Source organism: Phodopus roborovskii, unplaced genomic scaffold (assembly GCF_943737965.1).
Source record: "Phodopus roborovskii unplaced genomic scaffold, PHOROB, whole genome shotgun sequence".
Lineage (NCBI taxonomy): Eukaryota > Metazoa > Chordata > Mammalia > Rodentia > Cricetidae > Phodopus > Phodopus roborovskii.
The window spans coordinates 4,216,203-4,236,575 of NW_026125537.1; the positions used below are offsets into that span (position 1 = coordinate 4,216,203).

Here is a 20,373-nt window from a genome sequence, read left to right on the forward strand (position 1 = left end):
GTGGTTGTGAGTAACTAACATTAAAAAGATAGCTTTGTGTTCTCAGAAGTCAGTACTTTGAGGTATTCAGTGGATCCAAAGTTAATGAGAGCAGGAAGCACCATCTCCCCATTCACTGCATCACAGAAACAGAGGGATGAGGATACTTGTGGAAAAGAATATACCAGATGGTACTTACAAGACAAGTTCAGTCATTATCCACTTGGCTGCTGAGAGGAAGGCGTTATAGGGCTGAAGGGAAGAATTCACCCCATTAAAACAACGCTTACACAAGCAGTTTGTAGTTTGACTTGAGGCTTTACATAGAGACAATGTTATTCTTCTGGAGAGATGGATATCATGTTAAAAACCAGGGAGGGTCTAGCTAAAGGAAGAATATGCTTGGATACTGTATCCCAAAACTAACATTTAAAACTTTGAACTCCCCTGTAGTGAGATGTGATTTACAAGTAAAATAAACATGATCTAATACAAGGGTTATCACTGGGGGGAAGGAGGAAGTTCAACAAACGATGCTTAAACCTTTACCCTCTAGGGGCTAATATTTCACAGCCTGATGCTGAGGGGCTGGAGTCATGTAACTAATTTCAAATGGTAATTCGCAGCGCTCCCCTTTGGAAAGGTGACTTGCAGTTCTCCATCACTGAATGTCATTCATTGAGAGAAGCACAAATTGAACACACTTGATTTTAATGCCTTCCATGAATTATGGAGGATTTGGGTTGCCCTTTCTCGCACTTACATATTTGGACTTGAAAAAATGATAACCATATGAACATGTGATTTTATCCCCACAGAAAATCCCCTGCATGCTATAAAAGAAGGCATTGACAGCCTAATCTTTATTTCAGAATATTTTAATTAAAAAAAGCAGTCGGATTGTTTACTCTGTGATATTTCCTATGTGGATAATTCAATTTCCTGAATTCTGGAAAATACCATGTCCCCCTCAGTTGGTTCTTTGTACCTAGGTATGCCAGATATGTAAGTGGTACATAGACTTGCGAGGCAGACGATGGCATTGGCAGAACCGGGCTCCAGACAACAGGTCCAGAAAAATCCTCAGCACCTTTTGTGGCTGCCATTCAGGAAGGCCGTGCCAAACCTTGGTTTCTGAGGCGATAGCTGCCTAATCCTCCTCTCTGAGTACTTTTAATTACAAGAACCAGAAGTAGGAATGGAGGAATTATCCAGTTTTAAATGAAACAAGGATGAGAATTTATAGTCCCCTAACTTGCTGAAAGGTTCCTTTCTCAAGCCAGAAAGCGGCAGAGAGCAGTATAAACAGACAAACAAACTAAACCTATTGAGCTTATTCCTGGCTCACTCTGCTTTTGAAGGCTGGGGAGTTCTTGCTCTGAGTTCAGTGAGTTCTTCAACTTGGAGCTCCTGAACTGGAGTACTCTGTGCCTCCAGGGTTAGGGTCAGAGAAAGATACTAACTTAATAATTTCTTAAAACTTAATGTGTCTCAAAGCCCTGTGGTTTTGCCATTAGGTGTTATGGCATTTAAGCCATCATTTTCCCGATCCCCAGAAAGACCCAGGGAGTCAGAGCAAGAACTAATTCTGGGTCTTTGTTCCCCCTGGGATGGCTAATGCAGGTGGAGCTGAGGGGGTAGGCTGTGTAGCTTGGCACTGGCTCACCAGAGGCCAGAGAAAAAGGAGTTCTAGCAGAACTTGCTAGACTGAGCTCCAACTGGATATCTGAGCAAACAAAAGGATTATGCAAATAGGGATTAAGATTTTTGAAAGCTAAAGATCATTGAGTAGGATAAGGCCATCAAGGTTTCTAAAAGCAATGGTGGAAGCCAGTCTTGGGAACATTGCAAATCTGCAAATAGTCCCAGTCCGTGCAGGGAAGCCAGTGTGGTCATGAAAACCCTCCATTAGAAGTGGACTTTGCTGTAAAGTATCCTTTAGGTGTTTTCTGTAAAGTCCGACTCTCAGGGCCTCTCAGAAACTGTGAGGCTCGGACCCTTTCTTGCTCATTCTGGGAAGGAGAATCAGGTTAAGCATTTGGCTTGTAAAGTCTCATGGCTCACAGAGGTCCAAAAGGTGTAGCAAGAAGGCTTTGAAATTTTGTAATTTAAGGGAAATTTTTGGTTGCATTTTAGTATTTCCAAAATCAAATCACATTCCAAGGGTTATATTTGTTTACATATGTGGCCTATCTTGAGGAATACTACCTTTAAGAAAAAAAAAAAAGAAAAAGAAAGAAAGAAAAAACAAAAACACTGAGTTTTCAGATAATTGAGGGTGAAACTGCTATTTTCTGTATATTGCAAATTACATTTTTAAACCAGGAAGAGTTAATTTCTGACAGTATGGAGGCACCATGTACCTTGATCCTGGGTTGTAATATCCTCAGTGGACACACATGTGTGCACACATCTGTGAAAGGGCTCATTGGTGTGCTCTCTCTCTCTCTCTCTCTCTCTCTCTGTGTGTGTGTGTGTGTGTGTGTGTGTGTGTGTGTGTGTGTGTGTGTATAAGCCCAGGGTAGATGGCAGATGTCTCCCTCAGCTGCAGTCCACTAGCTTTGAGACTGAGTTCAGAGATCCCAGCTGGCAGACAGGGCTGGAGACGCTGCACCTGCCCTGGGGCTGGGTTACAGGTGCACACCACCAGGTTTGACTTTCATGTGGGTACAGGGGACTCAAACACAGATCCCTATGGTTAAGTGGAAAGAACAATTTATGTCAAACAAAACTAAATTCTTTTAATTCTCTTATGTAACAAACAGTGAAGATTCTCTTCTCCTTGTCTATAAAGGGGAGTGTGTGTGTGTGGGGGGGAGGTTCATTAATCCAGCTAAGACCTTGACCTGCTTTTTAACTTATATAATCCCTGAATCTGGGTTTAAACAGAAGCAGTTCTTAGTGAATACAATCAGGAAATACCTGTAAACAGTCTTGGTTTTGAGTAAGGTACCTTTGATACCCTAAAGCCCGAGCCACATCTCCTCAAGGCAGCAGGAGGGCCCTGTGAACTTACATCCAGGAGTCCGTGGGCGCTGCCGCTGCTCTCCTTGTTGGCTCTACACATGGCCTGGTAGTCATACAGGTTGATTCTACAGGGCAACAGAAAGAGGTGCATAAGGAAATGAAAACACATGGGCATTACATAATGCTTAGGATCAGGGAAGTGAGTGATCGCCAGTATCATGTGCAATTGTCACAATCAGAAAGAAGCCTAACTGTTACAGACACAGACCATAGCAGGGAATGTACTGGAAACTCATGTCATGCCACATCACCACTGGAGCTTAAAGAAGGTGTCTGCAAGAGTACAGGGGGATTTTTAAAAATCTAACTTGATAAATTCTCCATTTTAGTTCAAAGCAAGGACAGTTTGCATAGACCACTGTACTCCCTAGGCTACTCTGATTGAATCTAGATTCCTGGATACAACTGTTTGCTAAATGAGACCCAGCAAGAGCCACTTTAGTTTACAAAATGGCAGCACCATCTTCCTGTTCTCATGCACTAGAAAACAGACCAGGATTAAGTCAATGCCTAGAGTGATGGGAAGGAAAGCCAGAGGTTCATTGACTACAATCCACTCAGTGTTACCACTCAGCACATCCTAGTTTGAAAACAGCATAATTCATGAAAGAAGATTGTGGGCCCTTTGTTTCTACTGCTGATGAGAGTATAACTGTCAGCCCCAGAAATGCTGTACACAGTTTGTCTGGGGTATTTAGTTTCCTGTTGACAATTTTATTTTTTAATAAAGGTGAATGAATGGAACATGTGCTTTATCTCATTATCAGAAGCAGTGGTTAGAGCCCTGGATCTCCATCTGGCCTTCAATGTCCCATCACAATTGCTGGCAGTCTAAAGGAGAGATGACCAAAGTCCAGTCTGACATGGAAATATTTCAAATAGCTTAATATATCCACTCATATATGTTGGTGTAGAATTCTCCCCACAAGAATTCCTTTCTAGAGCAATCCATTGCTTACCACTTTGCTATGCCTAGAAAGAATACTAAAATACAATACTACTACTCTATGTGGCCAGTCTGATGTGGTACCCATCTCTCCCTTCCCTCACTAGTATAGTATATATCAGGGAAAAGGAATTGTTTCCCAAGGCAAATGCATGAATTACTGCCTGATGACAATCTCACCTAAATGAGCCCCAAGACAATATGTACAGACCTTCTTGAACAACTCTCTGGGGACAGTACAGATCCATGTATGGGTACCAAAAGAAAACTGGCTACCTCTGACCAAATTGCAATGGAGGTCAGCTCCAACCAGTGGCACATAGTGGTGTCACAATAAGCCTGAACTGGTGGTCACACAATCACCATGCAGTCCTGGGTGACTCTTTCCATCAAAAACAGTCTCCCTTATGCCTACCTTTTTCTTCCTGCAAATAAGCAGCTTTGTTTCTGGAAATAGAAATAAAGGCCTTGAACAAACCACACACTACCCTGGGTGAAGTCTAGGTCCATGCTTCAGACAGCTAGGCAGAGGATGGACAGGTCACTGGAAAGCAACCTGGTCTGTTACTATAGTCCAGGGTACCCTCCAAAGCTGGAATGAGGGACCATGCTATAGCAACCTTCATCTCCACAATCTGAGCTGATGACTGTGGTAATAGAAGCTGCTGTTGGGTGGATCCTAAGCAGGGACCATAATCTACAAAGCATATCATCCGATTTGCCAAAAATGCAAAGCATGTCTCAGCCAGTCTGACAGTCCAAGTCCACATAGCTCACCAGTGACAGAGCCAGAATGAGCTGAGGGCCAATCTAATGCACTTCATTCTGCCTTCTTCGAAGAAGTCTGTTCTGAAGAGTCTCAGAAAAGCACAGAGTCACACCTGTATCCATGCCAGACTCTCACTGGACCACCCTAACAAATGCTGCCCAAGATAGGTTCTCAGAAACAAAGGCCAGGACTATTTTGCACCTCCAGCTGAGGGGCTACCGAGCAGTCCTGTTACTCACAGCCAGAAAGAACCAGCTGGCTCATAAGACCAGCTGGCTGGTGGTAACCATGGTAACCTCCTGACTGACAGATGGCTGGAAGCTCGGGATTCTCCCTGGATCTTTTCCAGAGACCCCAGCTGAGGGCAAAATGAATCACTGTGGGGAAGCTTCCGGGCCTGAGCACCTGCCTCTCACTGCAAGTGGGATGGGGGGAGGGGGCGTCTGATGCTACTACTGTTCCCAAAGAGGTCAGAGAGTCAACCCTCCCTCCTGTCTACTACACACATTGACATCCAGATGTTAAAAAAAAAAAAAAAAAAAAAAAAAAAAACCTTTAAGATTATTGGTCTTTTGGAATTGATTTTTTTTTTTTCTTACTGTTTTAAATAACTCCACTTTGTGGCTACCTGCATCCTGTTCTGCTGATTATAGTCAAAGAACAAGATAATTGCCTGGTTTCTTGGGCTCTAAAATAAGCCCCAAGAATGGTGCCTAGCTCTGTGGAGCTCAGGGCTGGGAATGTAGACTCATGACAGATAACATGCCTTAATTCCCATGACTTCATCACCAGACCACTTCAAGCCCCGGTTGTCCACAGCCGGAGACCTTGTCATTAGTGACAACCAGCTCCCTAGATGGGGCTCAGATGGGGCTCTTTGAAACTCTGAAGGAGATAAGCACTGTGTCCCATGCAGCAGCCTCTCAGAGCAGCAGGAGCAGAGCCTGCCATGCACTCTGGACAGGGTGGTCTACTAGGGCATTTGCTGTCATTTGCTGTTACTGTAATTTTCTCCACTAGGAAAAACAAAATAAAACAAAGCCCCAACCAAGCAATTTTTTCCTAAGATTTAGCAGGTTGATGTTTAAAGTAGTAAGCTGAGCTCAGTTAGACTGCTTAGCAACTGTGGAACAAACATTTATTAAACATCTACTATGTGCCACAAGTCCAGGAAACTGGCCTCTAATAATGCCTAATCACGGTAGTGCCCCACCCCCACCCCTGGCTAAAATGATTAGCCTAAAACCCAATCTTGAAACAGCTTAGTATTTATAAACACAGCCACAGAAGCATGAACAGAGAAGCCTTTGACCTAAGGCCCATCTTGGGGTGTAATTAAACAGTTTTTAATCTAAACCACTATGAAGCAAAGAGACTGACCTGAAGCAGCACCTACAAATGTTTTTCCTGTTGAGCTTGAAAGTGCACTCCATAGGGATCATGCCCACAGGTGAGGGCACTAGATACAGCCACAGAAAATGCTGGAAGAGGGGAAGGGCTGTCTCTCCTGCCCCAAGCCATCAGCAGGGTCATCCCACTGAAGTGTCTCTCCACAAGACACTGTAATTTCCACCTGGCACACTCATAAGGGAGTCAGGAATTTACCTCACCCAGGCCCTGTTGCCTTCCAGTTGGCTAACCACAGATCACTCAGCACCGGCCTTAGTGGATGCACACACTCCCTAAGCTGCATTGCCCTACAGTCAGCATGGCCACAGCAGATTGCCTTCACTTGGGATGCATTAAATCAATGTCTTTCATTGTCAGGTGCTAACGGTATCCAAAAGACCAAAGCTCTTATCTTCTCCCAGGAATATTGGCATTCTCTCCCAGGTCAGGGGCTTGGAACATTAACAGGAGTAACAACCTACGGCTAAGGAAGGTGAAGTCCAACTCAAGGCTATTCCCACAAGTATGAGGCAGAGTTTTCACAGACAAGTACTTAAGAGAAAGTTAAAAGGTTGAAATGTTTATCTCAGATTACAGTTTCAGAGGCTCCTGTATACAGTCTGCTGGAGCCATTGCTTTTAGGCCCATGGTAAGGCACAAAGGTATCATGGAGGAACACTGATCACATCAGGACATTCAAGAGAAGAGCAGGACAGGACAGGACAGGGCAGCGCCTATCTTCCTAAGTCATGATTCGACTCGGATGACTTACTTCTTCTAATCAGACTTCACCTTCATAGCCTGCCTCCCAAGAGTCTCCCCAAATACTGAATCCACCAGTGGATGAAGCCATTGATTACTCCTAGAGAGTTTTTGAAGTAGAGATTTTTGGAAGTTGGGTTCACTCTTCAAAGGAACTACATAGAGTAGAGCAGGTGTGGAGAAGGCAGAGTTAGTCTCTCTGTGCCTAGCTACTCTACTAATAAGAAGTACCCAAGAATTTCCTTGATTACTTTGCCTAAGTACCTTGGAAGTATGATGAAGCCATCCATTTGAGCAGAAGTATTGCAAGGGGGGGGACTGCTTAATAGACATGTAATTTACTAAAGCAAATTTTAGTGAACAAATAGTAAACTCGGTCTTTTGAACGGTTGTGGACATTATGAATCTCTTTCTGCCGACCTGGACTGCAGACACAGTGGCTGACATACAGCTTTCCTGCATCACCAAATGGTGATGTGTTTAAAGCCAATGCGGGAAACAAAGCTGTGGTCCTGGGCTCACACTGACTAACACAAGTTCTCCAAGGCAGTATTATAAATCTCCACTAGCTCTTAAGACAGAGTAAGCATAACAGTTAAAGTAAATGAACAACATCAACCAAAATAATCTCGGGGGGGGGGGGGGACTCTCCCATTCCAACCATGGCAACATGGCAAAAGACCAGCAGAGACCAGGAGAACATATTCTGAGCTCAGTTCCATTAGCCCCTCTCACTCCTATGGGTAAACTTATAGGATACTAAAATCCTACAGCCTCCATTTTGGCTCTGCTTTTGTCAAATGAAATGATAGTGGCTTCCTCTTGGGATTGGTATGGAGATTAAGCAAGGGCAGGCATGTGGCATCTCTGCCTATAGTCAGTGCTATATACTAAGGCTGGCCACCCATTTCCAGGAAGACCAAGGCAGCCATTGTTACAGCAGCTTGTGAGGTTTGCAGAATGGCCTGTTGGAATCTTCACATTTCTTCATTCCAGAAAGTTTAGCCCTGAAACACACTTGTTCAAGCCCATTTGTCTCCTTGTTCCCATCAGCACCACCCCTGATATAGCATACTTTGGTGGAAGTGGCCAGGTCAACAGGAAGCCAGGATTGTAGTCATTACAGGAGCCGCTATGCATTAGGCTTCAGTGGGGAAGTGGACAACCAACATTCAAGCATAGTACATTTCTCCTCTCTCATTTGCTCAGCTCCAAAGCTGGGTTGTGAGCTCTGCCATGGCTAAAGGGAAGACGTGCCTCCATTTTCAATTCTGCCTGGATGTGTCACCATTTAGAAAGGTGACTTCAATTACAAAGCATTCTTGGTAAATATATTTATGACTCTTGGGGGTGGGATGACAAGCCTAGGTATACTGCATCAAGCACAGAAAGGGAAAGACAGGGGTGGCAGATGGGGTGGGTCAATAGCTGACAGACAGAAGTAGGTTCCATTGACAGCTTCAAAACACTAAAATTATTTGCCCACAGTTCATTTCCTTGCAAGCTATAAGTCAAGTGTATTCACGATGGACCTTTCTGGCTACAAGCAAAATTCGATATGTGAAGAACAAAGGAAGATGAGCCTTGGTCTTCCCAGAAACCACAGGAATATTTGCTAAGAGTAGAAATCCCAGGGAAAACCCTCAAGTCCCTGTAACTTGACAAATAACATCACTCTTATGTCCTGCAGGGTGGACCTACTCCTTACTCGGTTCCTACCTGCTTCGAATCCCTTGACTGATGGAAGATGTCATTCTGTATATGTTTCTTATACTGGTCAATGAATAAAGCACTGTTGGCCAATAGGAAAGGAAGATAGGAGGGACTAGGAGACAAGGAGGAAATAGGAAGTAGGAAGGAGGAGTTAAGATGGAGAGACTGGGGAGACGAGATGCCTGCCATATTCCCCGGTAAGATATGACCAAGTGGAAATACATAGAAATGGGTTAATAATTAAGACAGAGCTAGCCGATAAGAAACTAGTACCTGGCCAATAGCATAATATCAAATACAGAGTCTCTGCATTATTTGGGGCTGGCGCGGTGGCAGGGCAAGACCAGGAGGCGGGCGGAAAAACCATGCTCCTACTCCGTACCGGGTTCCTACCTGCTTCGAATCCCTTGACGTCTACATGGAACTTGTTTCAATGATCCTGTTTCCATCTCCCTGAGTCACACTTGTGCCTCTTACCATTGGCATTTCCTATCTCAGCTGTAGCCTGACTCAGTGGGACTCAGGTGAACTGTATTCTGCCCTCTTCGGGAAGACAGAGGCAATGGGGTAGGAAGAAGGGAGACACACATTTCTTTGATAATCTGCTAAATATTCTGCTGTGGTTAGATGCCCTTCCTGGGATGAAGCCTGAGCTCACTTCTTTGTGTCTGTATACCTGGTGTTTTGCTTTACTAAGTGTGGCAGATCCTAGAGCGGTGGTTCTCAACTTGTGGGTTGTGATCCCTGTGAGCATTAAACAGGCTTTCAGAAAGGTCCCCTAAGACCATCAGAAACACTGATATTTACATCACAATTCATAACAGTAGCAAATTACAGTTATGAAGTAACAGGAAAATAGTTTCATGGTTGGGGTGGTCACTACAACATGAAGAGCTAGCTGTATTAAAGAATCTTAGATTAGGAAGGTTGAGAACCACTGTCTTAGAGAAACCATAGGATGCCTGGGAGAGAAATCACCATATGCATGAAAGATGGATCTCATCATACCTGATTTGGTTTGAATGTGAAATGTCTCCCTCAGGCTTATGCATCTGAACATTGGTTTGCAGCTGGTGACATTGTTTTGGGAGTCCTGGTCTAGCTAGTCCTAGCTAGGAGTGGGCCATGAGGTTTATAGCCCTGCCTTGCTTCCTGATCGAGCAAGACATGAACAGGATGCATCATGAAGTGCCTTGACCAAACTTGCAGCCATAGTGCCTGCCCTGCAGTATGGCCTGGAACCACATCCAGCCTTACCCCTCCTCCCTTAAGTGCTCTGTCAGGCATTCTGTCACAGCAGTGACAACTCCCTCAAGAAAGGTTGCAGGTGTAGCACTGGAAGGCAAGGAGACCCCAGGCCCTATATAGGAAGCAATAGACTTAAACGGCCTTACTTAAAAAGAGGAGGAACAGATAGGGAATGAGCAGGTTATATGCTAACCCCCATCTTGGCTTGGTGACATGTCCCACTCTGCCAAGTGTTGTGTGTGTGTGTGTGTGTGTGTGTGTGTGTGTGTGTGTGTGTGTGTCTGTCTGAATGTCTCTGTATGTCTGTGTGTGTTTGTGTGTGTGTGGGGGGGTCTGTGTGTGTCTGTGTGTATGTATGTCCTGCAAAGGGTTTGTCCTATGGTGATTCCAAGACTGGGAGCACAGGCTATAACACAAGGACATTTTCTAGCTAGGGACATACCTACATTTTCCCATTCAGCTCTTATTTACAGCTATGTGAGGACTTCATTTAGAGTCTAAATTTTGGATCATTTTGCTAAAGAAAAAGATAATGATATCAAATAAAAGCCACAAAAGCTCAAGTACTGCCTATGCATGAACAATGGGACTGGTGCACAAATAAGTTTTTTGACACTGGCTTTGACCTTGGTTGCACATGAGGAACACATGGAGGCATTTACTATACACACATACTGGGGCTCCTTCCCCACACCAATATAAGATGGATCTCCCAGGATGCACCCTGAGCATAGGTATATTTTAGATTTGTTTCACTCCTATGAGACACTGAAGTACAAGAGCCCAGACCCCTTGATCAGCCTTCATTTGTACAGCGGGGTCACTGATTTCTTGTTAAGTGACCAACGAGAAACCGGTGGTTTGATCCCTTGCTGAAGGGCTGATGTTCCCTTCTTAGGCAATAGCTCTGCAATGCTCCAACTAACATTCCTGTTGACAAAGCAAGTTTGCTTCAGAGACTGAGAGACCTGTGCCTAGCCACATGGTTGCAAATCAATTGCTCAACATGAAGTCTTCCTTTAATACCGGAGCATCGCAGAGGTACCATTAAGAACTTGGAACCTGCCAGGCATGGGACCTCCTGCCTGTATAATCCCAGCACTAAGGGGAGGACAAACATAAAAAGAATTTTCAACCTTTTCCTACGACTGACTAGTATTAATTTCTCCGCAGATATTTGATAATTTTCTTTAGGACCCCTGGAAGTAGGAGGGGGGAGGAGACCCATAAATTCTAGTGTATTTGCAAAAGGGACAAGGTCATGGCTGACAACAGACAGATACAAGTATGCATTCTGAGAAATGCAGGTTCATGGCTTTTACTAGACAAGAGCATGGGTAGAAAAGAAAACAGCCAAGGCAAGAAACCCCCAGTGAGTCACCAGTCAGTGAGCCCACATACTCTCTATGATAAGAACAAAGAAGTATTTGAAGTTCTCTGGAACAAAAAAGCTGACCTGGCACAGAATGACAGATAAGAAGAAAAAAAGTAAGTACAGCCTACGGGCATGGTGGGTCTGAGGATTTGTGAATTTCAACTGAGTGATCTCATCACTCACCTGGTCTCCCAGCCTACAACTTCTGCTCTCCAGATAAGACACCGCTGAGCCAACAGCTTCTTTCACCTCTGCTCATCCCCAGAAGCTGAGGTAGAGGGCAGAGAGTGGAGAAGTCTTGCTTTGTCCACACTACAGAACACTGGAAACCAGCTCTGCCATAGAGAATTAGGCAGAGTTCTTGGTCTTTCCAAGACTTATCATCTCCATACATAGATTAAGTCTGAGGCATATTTATCCCCAAGGCTGTCCCCATGGGCCTGTAGACTGAATCACTGAACAGCCCTACACTTATGACGGCTCACATTGCTTAAACACACTGCTGACAAGTGTCTATCAAGCCTCAAACAAAGGTCCTATATCTCTAGTTTGCTCTTGGCCCTGCTACTAGCTTTTACTGTTTCATGAAGTTGCTGGAAGGTTTAAAGAACAGTGATATGTGTGGGCCAGAGTGGTACATACCTGTTATCTCAACACGTTGGAGGCTGGGACTTCAAGGCCAGCCTGGGCTATAGTATAAAATGACAGAATGGAAAGAGAAGAAGGGAGGAAGGAGGAAGGAGGAAGGAAGAGGAGAGTAAATGAGGATGAGAAGAAAGGAGGAAGAATGGACAGATGTATGTATGTACAGATGGGTGGATGGAAAGAAAGAAAGAAACAAAGAAAGAAACAAAGAAAGAAAGAAAAAGCAAAACAGGAGGAAGTTGGTGGTGCAACCTAGCTCAGCTGTGACAGAAATGTGGAAGATGCAAAGATTGCCATTTTCTTTTTCTCTCCTTTCCCCAACACTGCTCATGCATCTGTTCTTGCCTCTGGGCCCCTAGGTCACAGAGGAGCTGGTGGGACAGATTGATGCCAAAGACTTAGCTAAAGTGACCAACAGCAAGGAGTTTTGCCCTTAAAGGGTTTCAAGGGCTGCTGTGGAACTGTATCGAACATCTTGTAAGCAATTTAGTTGTTCACAGAAATCAAAGGCCCAAGAAATCACAGACCCCAACTTGAATGTTATTTCCTTCTGATGGCACTGCTGTGTACATTACCATTGGGCCACCAGGTGAGAAGGCAGAACAATGATAGCAAAGGGCCACTGCAGTATATTGTCAGATTTTGCATTGCTGTAACCAAATACTGAGAAGAGTAAGTTAATGGCTGAAGGGCTTGTTATGGCTCATGGCTTCAGAAAGTCCAGTCCAACATGGCGGGGGAGAGCAGTTTACACTAGGAGAGCCATGAAGCACAGTAAAGGAATACAGGAAGGGAACAGGGAAAGATGTACCTCTAAGAGACCTACTTACTCCATCCTTCTGCTTGTGAGCAGCTGTTAATTATGGTGCCTGTTAGGGATCCATCAAGTGATGAACCCACCAGCTAGAGCAGGCCCCTCAATAATACCTCTGGAAACCCCCTCACAGACACCCTAGCAGGTCTCCAGCACTTTCCTAGGTGTTACTTCATATGTTAAAGTTGAATCTAAACATTTATAGCGAGCATTGCTCCCCAGATGGAGGGGCTTAAAGTCCAACCAGGGAAACAGCCAAAGATGGAGGGATGGGAGGTGTTTGTCTTCCATCCATCTTCTGGAGACGACCTTATCTCTTGTGAATGATACTCATTAAATCAGAGAGGCTGATCAAAAGAAGAATCCTTGTGCCAGCAGCAACATCCATGATACTGAAAAAAACTGAGCTCGGTGCACTGACTTAGGTCCTACCGGAGTAGACCATACCTCCAAAGCCAGTATGCCTCTCTGTAGGTATGATTCAGCTTTGTTGGGGTCCATAAAAATGGCTTTGCATCATCTTGGCTTAAAGTCCTTACTCTTCCAAGGTTAAAGTCATAAGTCCTAAAGGTCTAAGGAGTGGCTTCTGTAGGATGTTTGGTCTTTGTCATGGATGTCTTATCTAAATAACATGAGACTTGATTTAAGGTGTGGTTACTCTTAACCCTGAAGGCCAGATAATGAGAGATTTCGGCTAGAATATTTGAAAAATTAAGGAAGTAAGTCTATTTGTTCCTTGTATCTTGATGAAGAAGTCTCTTGCCTTTCCTTCCTCTTTGGTTTTGGTATATTAGAATGTTGAAGAATAAACAGAATAAACTGTGTGGATTTCCTTCCAGACTCTATTCTGTGTCTGTATCTTTTCCTTACTATCCTTAGTTGCTGTTTTTGAAATCCACATTCCCCCTCTCAGGTACAAACCTGGAAATCAGCTAGATCTGACTGAAACCTCCCAAAAATGGGTTCCTACCTAGTGGTGCCACACAGTCTGCAAAAGCATGGCTGAGTCAAGATCAACAACAGCAGCTAGCAATTACTAATCCCTTTGTAGATACTAGGCATGGGCTGAGAACTTCATCTCACTACCTGCATCTACCCTTGGAACGGATTACTAATAACCTTTCTGTTCCATACCAAGAACTGAAATTTGACCAAATGAGTTGACATATTCTATATCATACAGCTAGTACATGTTAGAGCCTGGCTTTGACCTTAGTCTGTGTGACCCCAAACCCATCTCCTCATTGTTCACCTGGCCCCAGGGAAGGGGGCCCTCTGAAGAGGCACGTGGGACTTGGGGCTTGTCATGTAGCTCCTAGAGAGCAGCAGTTGCTATCCTAAATCAGGCAAGCTTGTAGCCCTTCCTTTTTCTCAAAGATGTTGGCTAGTGTGACAATAAAAGTAAGTTGTAGGTTCATGCCAACCATAATTAACCCACAACAAGGAGAAGACCAAACCCTTAAAAATCCATTATAACTTTTCTCTTTCTCCCACCGATTTAAAACAAATATCCAAGAAAGGGGGGCAGTTGTTAAAGAAGTTGAAAAATATACTTTTAAATGAGAAACACATGTACCATTATTCTTCATCTTGTTTCTCATGCCCCCCAAGAGCTGAAAATCAAGCTGCCATTATACAAATGCACACAGTGATAGAGATGTAGGCAGAAGAAGCTGTGCCCCAATGGCTGATCATCCAGGAGGGAGTTGTTTTAGAAAACTCACAGAAGTCACAGAAAATTATAAAATAGCTCAAAGCCAGGCCCAGGTGAGAAGGACTCCTGTCAAAAACAAACATCCTTGACTTGTTGAGCTGGAATTAGGCAGGAGTACATCATACCTGCTTTAGTCAGACCTCAAGTCAGGTGAGGGTTAGAGATGACAGAAATGCTGGCCTCTGGAAACTTTTTTGTAGCATCCCTTCCTCCCACATCTCTTTCTGGCACAAATAAGCTATGGAATTTCAAATGCAGTTCATCCTTTTATTAATTCCCTGCTCTTAGCACAGTGCTCAGTTGTCTTGTTGACTGGCTTCCAAGTCTGATTTCCCAAGCTAGCACTTCCTCACCACTCAGCTACAGGAAATGGCAAGAGGGGGGCCTGGCATGGAGGTGCCAGGGATCTGGCAAGAGTGCCACAGGGTCACCCTTGTACTTCCTGCTATCACATACTTAAGAGCCTCAAAAGTACCCAAGAAAGCTCGACTTCAAAGGCCCTTATTAACTCTACGAGAGTTCCCTCACAGGCCCATGCTATAGCCATGAGGAGCAAGGAAGGGGCCAAGGGGAAGCTGGTTAACAGGACCCGACCCCTATGAAATTCACCGACATCCATGTCTTCACCAGTGGACTTCAGTGGACCATGGTCAGAAGAAAGCTGAGAAAGCTTTCTTTGATTTTCTAAAATTGTATCAGGAAATCTCAAAAATATCACCTTCCATTCCCAAACCCTCAACTTCTAGTGGCTCTGGCTTGTGAGACAAATCCGTCCCTGCTTTCTGCTCAGGCAGGAACTTTTCTCCCTGTGACAGAATCAACTGGCTGCGTTGACTCTCATTTCAGCATGGTCCTCTGATGAATTCCATGATGAACAGACAGAAAACTTGTGATAAGCTGAACCTGAAAGACCAGCATGTGTGCAAGGTGTGAAATCTCAGTGCAGAGTGGGATCAGCTCTAGGGTCAATCCTGGGCTGCTTTATTTGACCTTTGTTTATTTTACTCATGTAAAGCAAGAGCATCATCCAGTTCTTACCTTTTAAAGGAGCCCATTGTTAACAACTTGTTCATTACAGCTCCCTCTACCTCACCAAAGAAATCTCCAGTCTGTAGGAAGACAGGAATGCATATGAGGAAGGGTAGAAATATAACATATCAGAGTAGAAATATTAGAGTAGAAAGGCAGGCAGACTGTTCTCTCTCTTTCTCTCTGTCACTCACGAGCATGTGTGGGGGTAGAGTGGGGGGGAAGGGGGGCTGAGAAAAACCAGAGGCAGGTTTTTAGGACTTCTGTTACAGAAAAATAAGAATGACTGTAATACTCCTAGTAGTTGTGTGTTAACAAAACCAGTGAGCAGATGGGAAGTCTCCACAATACATAGGGGGATGTTGCATAACATGTGCTCAGTGCAGAAATTAGAACACATGTGTGTATACAATAGTGCCTGTGTGCCCGCTCATGAGTGCATGCGCACGCATACACACACACACACACACACACACACACACACACACACACACACTTGGACAGGATAGACATTAATCCAGACATAATCCCTTCTGATGAAAATGCTACTTCCTACAGACAAATGAGAACCTGGAAGTACTTCCTGAGCTCTTATAAAAATAATGGTTTATAATGCCAGGGATGATCTGCTTAGGAACGTACAAGAGTCCACTTCCTAAGCCCTATACAATTCTCACAATCCATCCTTTCTCAAAATAACTTTCTGAAGAATGTTCTCGTTTTGTCTATAGGTCGTTAATCTGGTTACTGGAATAAGACTGCTCAGCTCCTTGGGGAGACAACATATCTAATCATAACTCTAACAGCCTATCCCTGTACCTGGTGCTATCTTCAGGCCATTGCTAAGTAAAGCTTTGGAATGTCTAATTCTTGCTGTGATGAGATTTACAAACTGCATGGCAGAATGAATGATTAACAACATCCTGCATGCTCTCCAGCCTCTGGGATCATGAGGAGAAAAACCGTGAAGAAGCAAGGCATGCAGCAGCACCCTTCTGCTAGCATCCTGCAATGTACGGTGTAGTGTGCTTGAGACCCCTATCTCTATTCTGGGTATATAGCTTGTAAGGGGAGAAAGGTGGCATTAACCAAACCCCAATTCCTTTGTACTTAGCTTAGTGACCTTGACCATATTTTCCGGAGTTTAGAGACGGTGTGTGTGTGTGTGTGTGTGTGTGTGTGTGTGTGGTCATGTGTACTTCCGTGTATGAGTTTCCACACTTGAGAAAAAAAGTGCTCATATCAAGCACTTGGGCACTTGGGTTTCCACTCTGGAGAACTTGGAAATGCCAGCATGCTCTATGGGAATGTGTTGCTGCTGTGAGTGAGAAGGCCATGTGTATTTTATGTATGCATATATACCCGTGTTAATGGAACTGCATGCCACATGAAAAAGAGTTATCCTAACTGGGGTTCAGGAAGCCAGGCAACATCAAATAAGCCTGAACTCACCAGGCTGGCCAGTCCCTATTTCAGGGAGGGAGAAAGGTTTCCTGCAGGAGCCATGATTTTCTGGCCAGGCCAGTGTTTACTGTGGGAAGAAGGCACTCCATCCTTCTTGAGCCTGGAACAGAGTCTTATCTCAGCCCTGTGTGGATGGCTGTGGGATTATGATGAAACTCCTTCTCTTAACCAAGGATTCTGGGTTCTTACCCCAAAGGTTCTTTGGTATGTCCATGATCCTTTGAGTCAAATAGGCCTGTTACTGTAAGCTGATGGCCTTTGCAGCTGTCTCAGAGCCTGGCCTTGTTTCATAGATTCATTAATTCTACCTAATGTCCACTAGTAGCCCAACCCCCATGGTACTCACCACTGAGACTGTAGGCATCAGGAGTCTAGGAACATTTAGCTACTCTCAGAGAGAAGAGCCAAATGGAATCAAATTCCTCATTTTCTGAAGACACCATTTTATGTGAACAAATCTCTATGCTCAGATCTTACAGAGCAATGTTGAAAAACAATGAACTAATTTATTGAGTGTGAATCGACCTATCAAACTGTTGACTCCTGAGTCATTTCAGTTGAGTTTAAAGAAAGTTCATGTGTGTATGGGTGTGTGAATGAAGGATAAATATCAGAAGGAGAAAAACAAACAAACAAAAAAACTCCTTAAAGTTGTTGCTCAAACTCTTTAAAGCATCTAAACCCTTTAGGCTAAAATGTGTTTTAAAATGTGATCCTACATTCAAAACAGTTGGACAAAGCAGCCTGACAGACTACCGCCAAGGATTTCTGAATCTTCTTCGAATCCCCCATGACATCATCCCTTACCAGCAGAAAGTAGTTTGGAAAGAACAACGCCCAAATTCCCAAATATTGTCTATAAATGTTTGTTCTCATTTAAATGGACTTGGTTATATAAAATAAAAAAAAATATAGTCACAAAAAAAATCTATGGTGTGTGTGTATACATGCATGTGTGTGTGTGCATGTGTGTATATATATATGTATGTGTGATTTGTGTATGTGTATGTGCATCCTTGTACTTGTGTGCTTATGTGTGTGTACACATACATGTGTGAGTGTTGTATGCATATGTGTACATGAACACATGCAGGCGCTTGTTTATAAATGAATAAATAAATATACATATATGTGTATATGTTTGTTTGCATGTAGCACAGCACAGATATTGAAAACAGGAAATCTAGTGGCTGCCTTTTATCTTGTCCAGACTGTCATTCTTTGTTAGTCACAGGCATAAACTTCCTGTCAAGCCACCCATCTTACCAAAGGAGGACTTCAGATACACACCATGGCATCCCGCTCTACATGGGTTCTGGGGATTTGAACTCAAGCAAGTGCTTTATTCAGTGAGCTGTCACCTCAACCCCCAGGCAAATTTTCTTTTGTAGTTCACACAACTCTGAGGCAAAGAATTCTGTAAGTTTAACATTTGTGAGTGTGTACGGGGAGCAGACCCTGGGCTCTGCCTCTGTACCAGCCTCACATTAGGAGGTAAAAGTGATCTGAGGGCTGCCCAGAGGTAGGCTGTGACATTCTGAGAGAAATGAGCTTTATAATCTACTATTGCCTCTTAGATATATAGACCATCATTTCCAAGTGTTAACTCCGTAGTTTGTCCCCAGCCCAGACCAAGAGCCAACTGATCCCCTTTCAAGTTGAGAGGGTTTCCTCACTCACCTGTGTGTAGTCTTCAGACACCAGTATGAATCCATTATTGTCTATGAGATAACAGTTCACAGTCTAGAAAATCAGAACACACACTTCACCTTCGGGCCTCAGACAGCTTTTACACAGAATGATGTATTTCCATACTCAGAGAAATCCCCCCTTTTTTTGTGAGGGGAAGGGAGGGGAGTTGAAAGCAGAGAATTGAAAATATTTGCTGGCTCTGGCAGTTAGGGTCATGGTTAAACTAACCCCAGGGTTGACTGCAAAACTAAGGAAGTTGAGACAAGGAAACAAACAAGGGAACTGACCTTGGAAGACTGGGATTGGGATAGGGATAGGGATAAAATGGATATACACAGAAAGTGAAGAATTGAGGTTTGTCTTTTGTTTCCCCTTTAGAATATCTGACTGTTTTCCAGGAAGAAAGTGTTCACAGAGCTGCAGTCTTTTATTTGTTGTGGCCACAGTGCTGGCCATTTGGAAATCCAAATGCCAGCACAATGTCATTACTCTAATGATGTATTAATGAAAACACCGTGTCAGTTGGGGGGGGCATCAGGGGACCAGGTAATTCTTTTTAATTTGTTCATGAACTGAGGCATGGGGGAAGGGGCAGCCTTCTGTTAAAGGGGCCCCTCAGGCCTCCTAAAGGTTTTCAAACTGTGTTTTTAATTGGGAACTGGATGTGGGGGTAGGGCTGCTAGCTTTTGGTAGCTCAGACTTATAAATTGTGGGGAGCAAGGTAAGGCAAACAAACCCCTGCTTCCCCCAGGCTCCTTTAATCTCCCCTGAATGGCTTGCTACAGGCGAAGATTTAATTACAGTGCTGTGGAGTTTAAACTTAAGGCTTAATTCCGTCCTTGATGTAACTCAGTTTCTATTTATTGCAGCTTTACATACCGACGGCAACGTTTAATTTGTACCATATCTTTACCCTGAGCTAAATTCCGCTTAGCTCCAGGCCATCACCAGGCTGGTGTGTGCTGGGACATTGGCTTAGGCACAGGGTGGTTTTGTCAGACATGAAAGGACAGCTGGTCAGCACTGGGGAGCGAACAAGACATGAGAGTACAGCCAGAGCTCTTTTTTGTTTTGTTTATTTTTCTGTTTTCTTGTTTGTTTGTTTGTTTGTTTTGAGACAGGTTTTCTTTGGGTAGCCCTGGCTGCCCTTGCTTTATAGACCAGGCTGACCTGGGACTCACAGAGCTCTGCCTGCCTCTGCTTCCATTGTGCTGGGATTAAAGCAGGCATGGATACTTAGATGAATGGGAAATCTTGGCTTCATTCATCCAAGGGGTCAGAGGGATGCTTCCTGTCTGTTTGTACTCTTGCTCTCTGCGAAGCTCTTGGCCTTAGGGACACTACCCCTGTCCTGCCAAGGGTCACAATAAACTCCACGATACCTCAGCACAGGCATTAAAGGAGCCATCTCCTAAAGCTGTGCTCCTGAGACAGTAGCCACACACTTTATGTAGATTTATTTTAAAATTTAGCTGAAATCTGGTTAAATGAAGACAATTCATAGATTACCTGAGTTACAGTTCAATGTTCTGTAACTACTGTGGTTAGTGGCCATGCTTTTGCATGTCTATTGTTGTAGATAGGTATTTTGAACATCAGTCCTGGGGTTCCACTAGTTTGCTGTAACAGCTCTGTTAATACTGGGCCTTAATAATTCCAGTGCCATGGTGTTCATTTTGCAAATATAGATGTCCTCAAAGCACTTAGCCCATGACATTCAGTCCAGTCAGTTAATGTGTACCAAGAGCTGCAACTGTACCCAACTTTTAAAAAGAAACACATTTCCATAACTCTTCCTCAGAGCAAA

At 43.9% G+C, this 20,373-nt stretch overlaps 1 protein-coding gene across 2 annotated transcripts in view; it reads right to left on the minus strand.

Moving 5' to 3' along the window:
• The window catches only part of LOC127216169 (voltage-dependent calcium channel subunit alpha-2/delta-3-like), an 86,199-nt gene that overhangs the window by 59,388 nt on the left and 6,438 nt on the right, over positions 1-20,373 (minus strand). For both annotated transcript variants that reach the window (XM_051176761.1, XM_051176762.1), the window contains exons 3-6: positions 18,555-18,617; positions 15,420-15,490; positions 2,996-3,071; positions 179-231 (exon numbers count right to left, since the gene is read on the minus strand). In XM_051176761.1, coding sequence (XP_051032718.1) covers positions 179-231; positions 2,996-3,071; positions 15,420-15,490; positions 18,555-18,617 — 263 coding nt within the window. The remainder of the gene's footprint in view (positions 1-178; positions 232-2,995; positions 3,072-15,419; positions 15,491-18,554; positions 18,618-20,373) is intronic.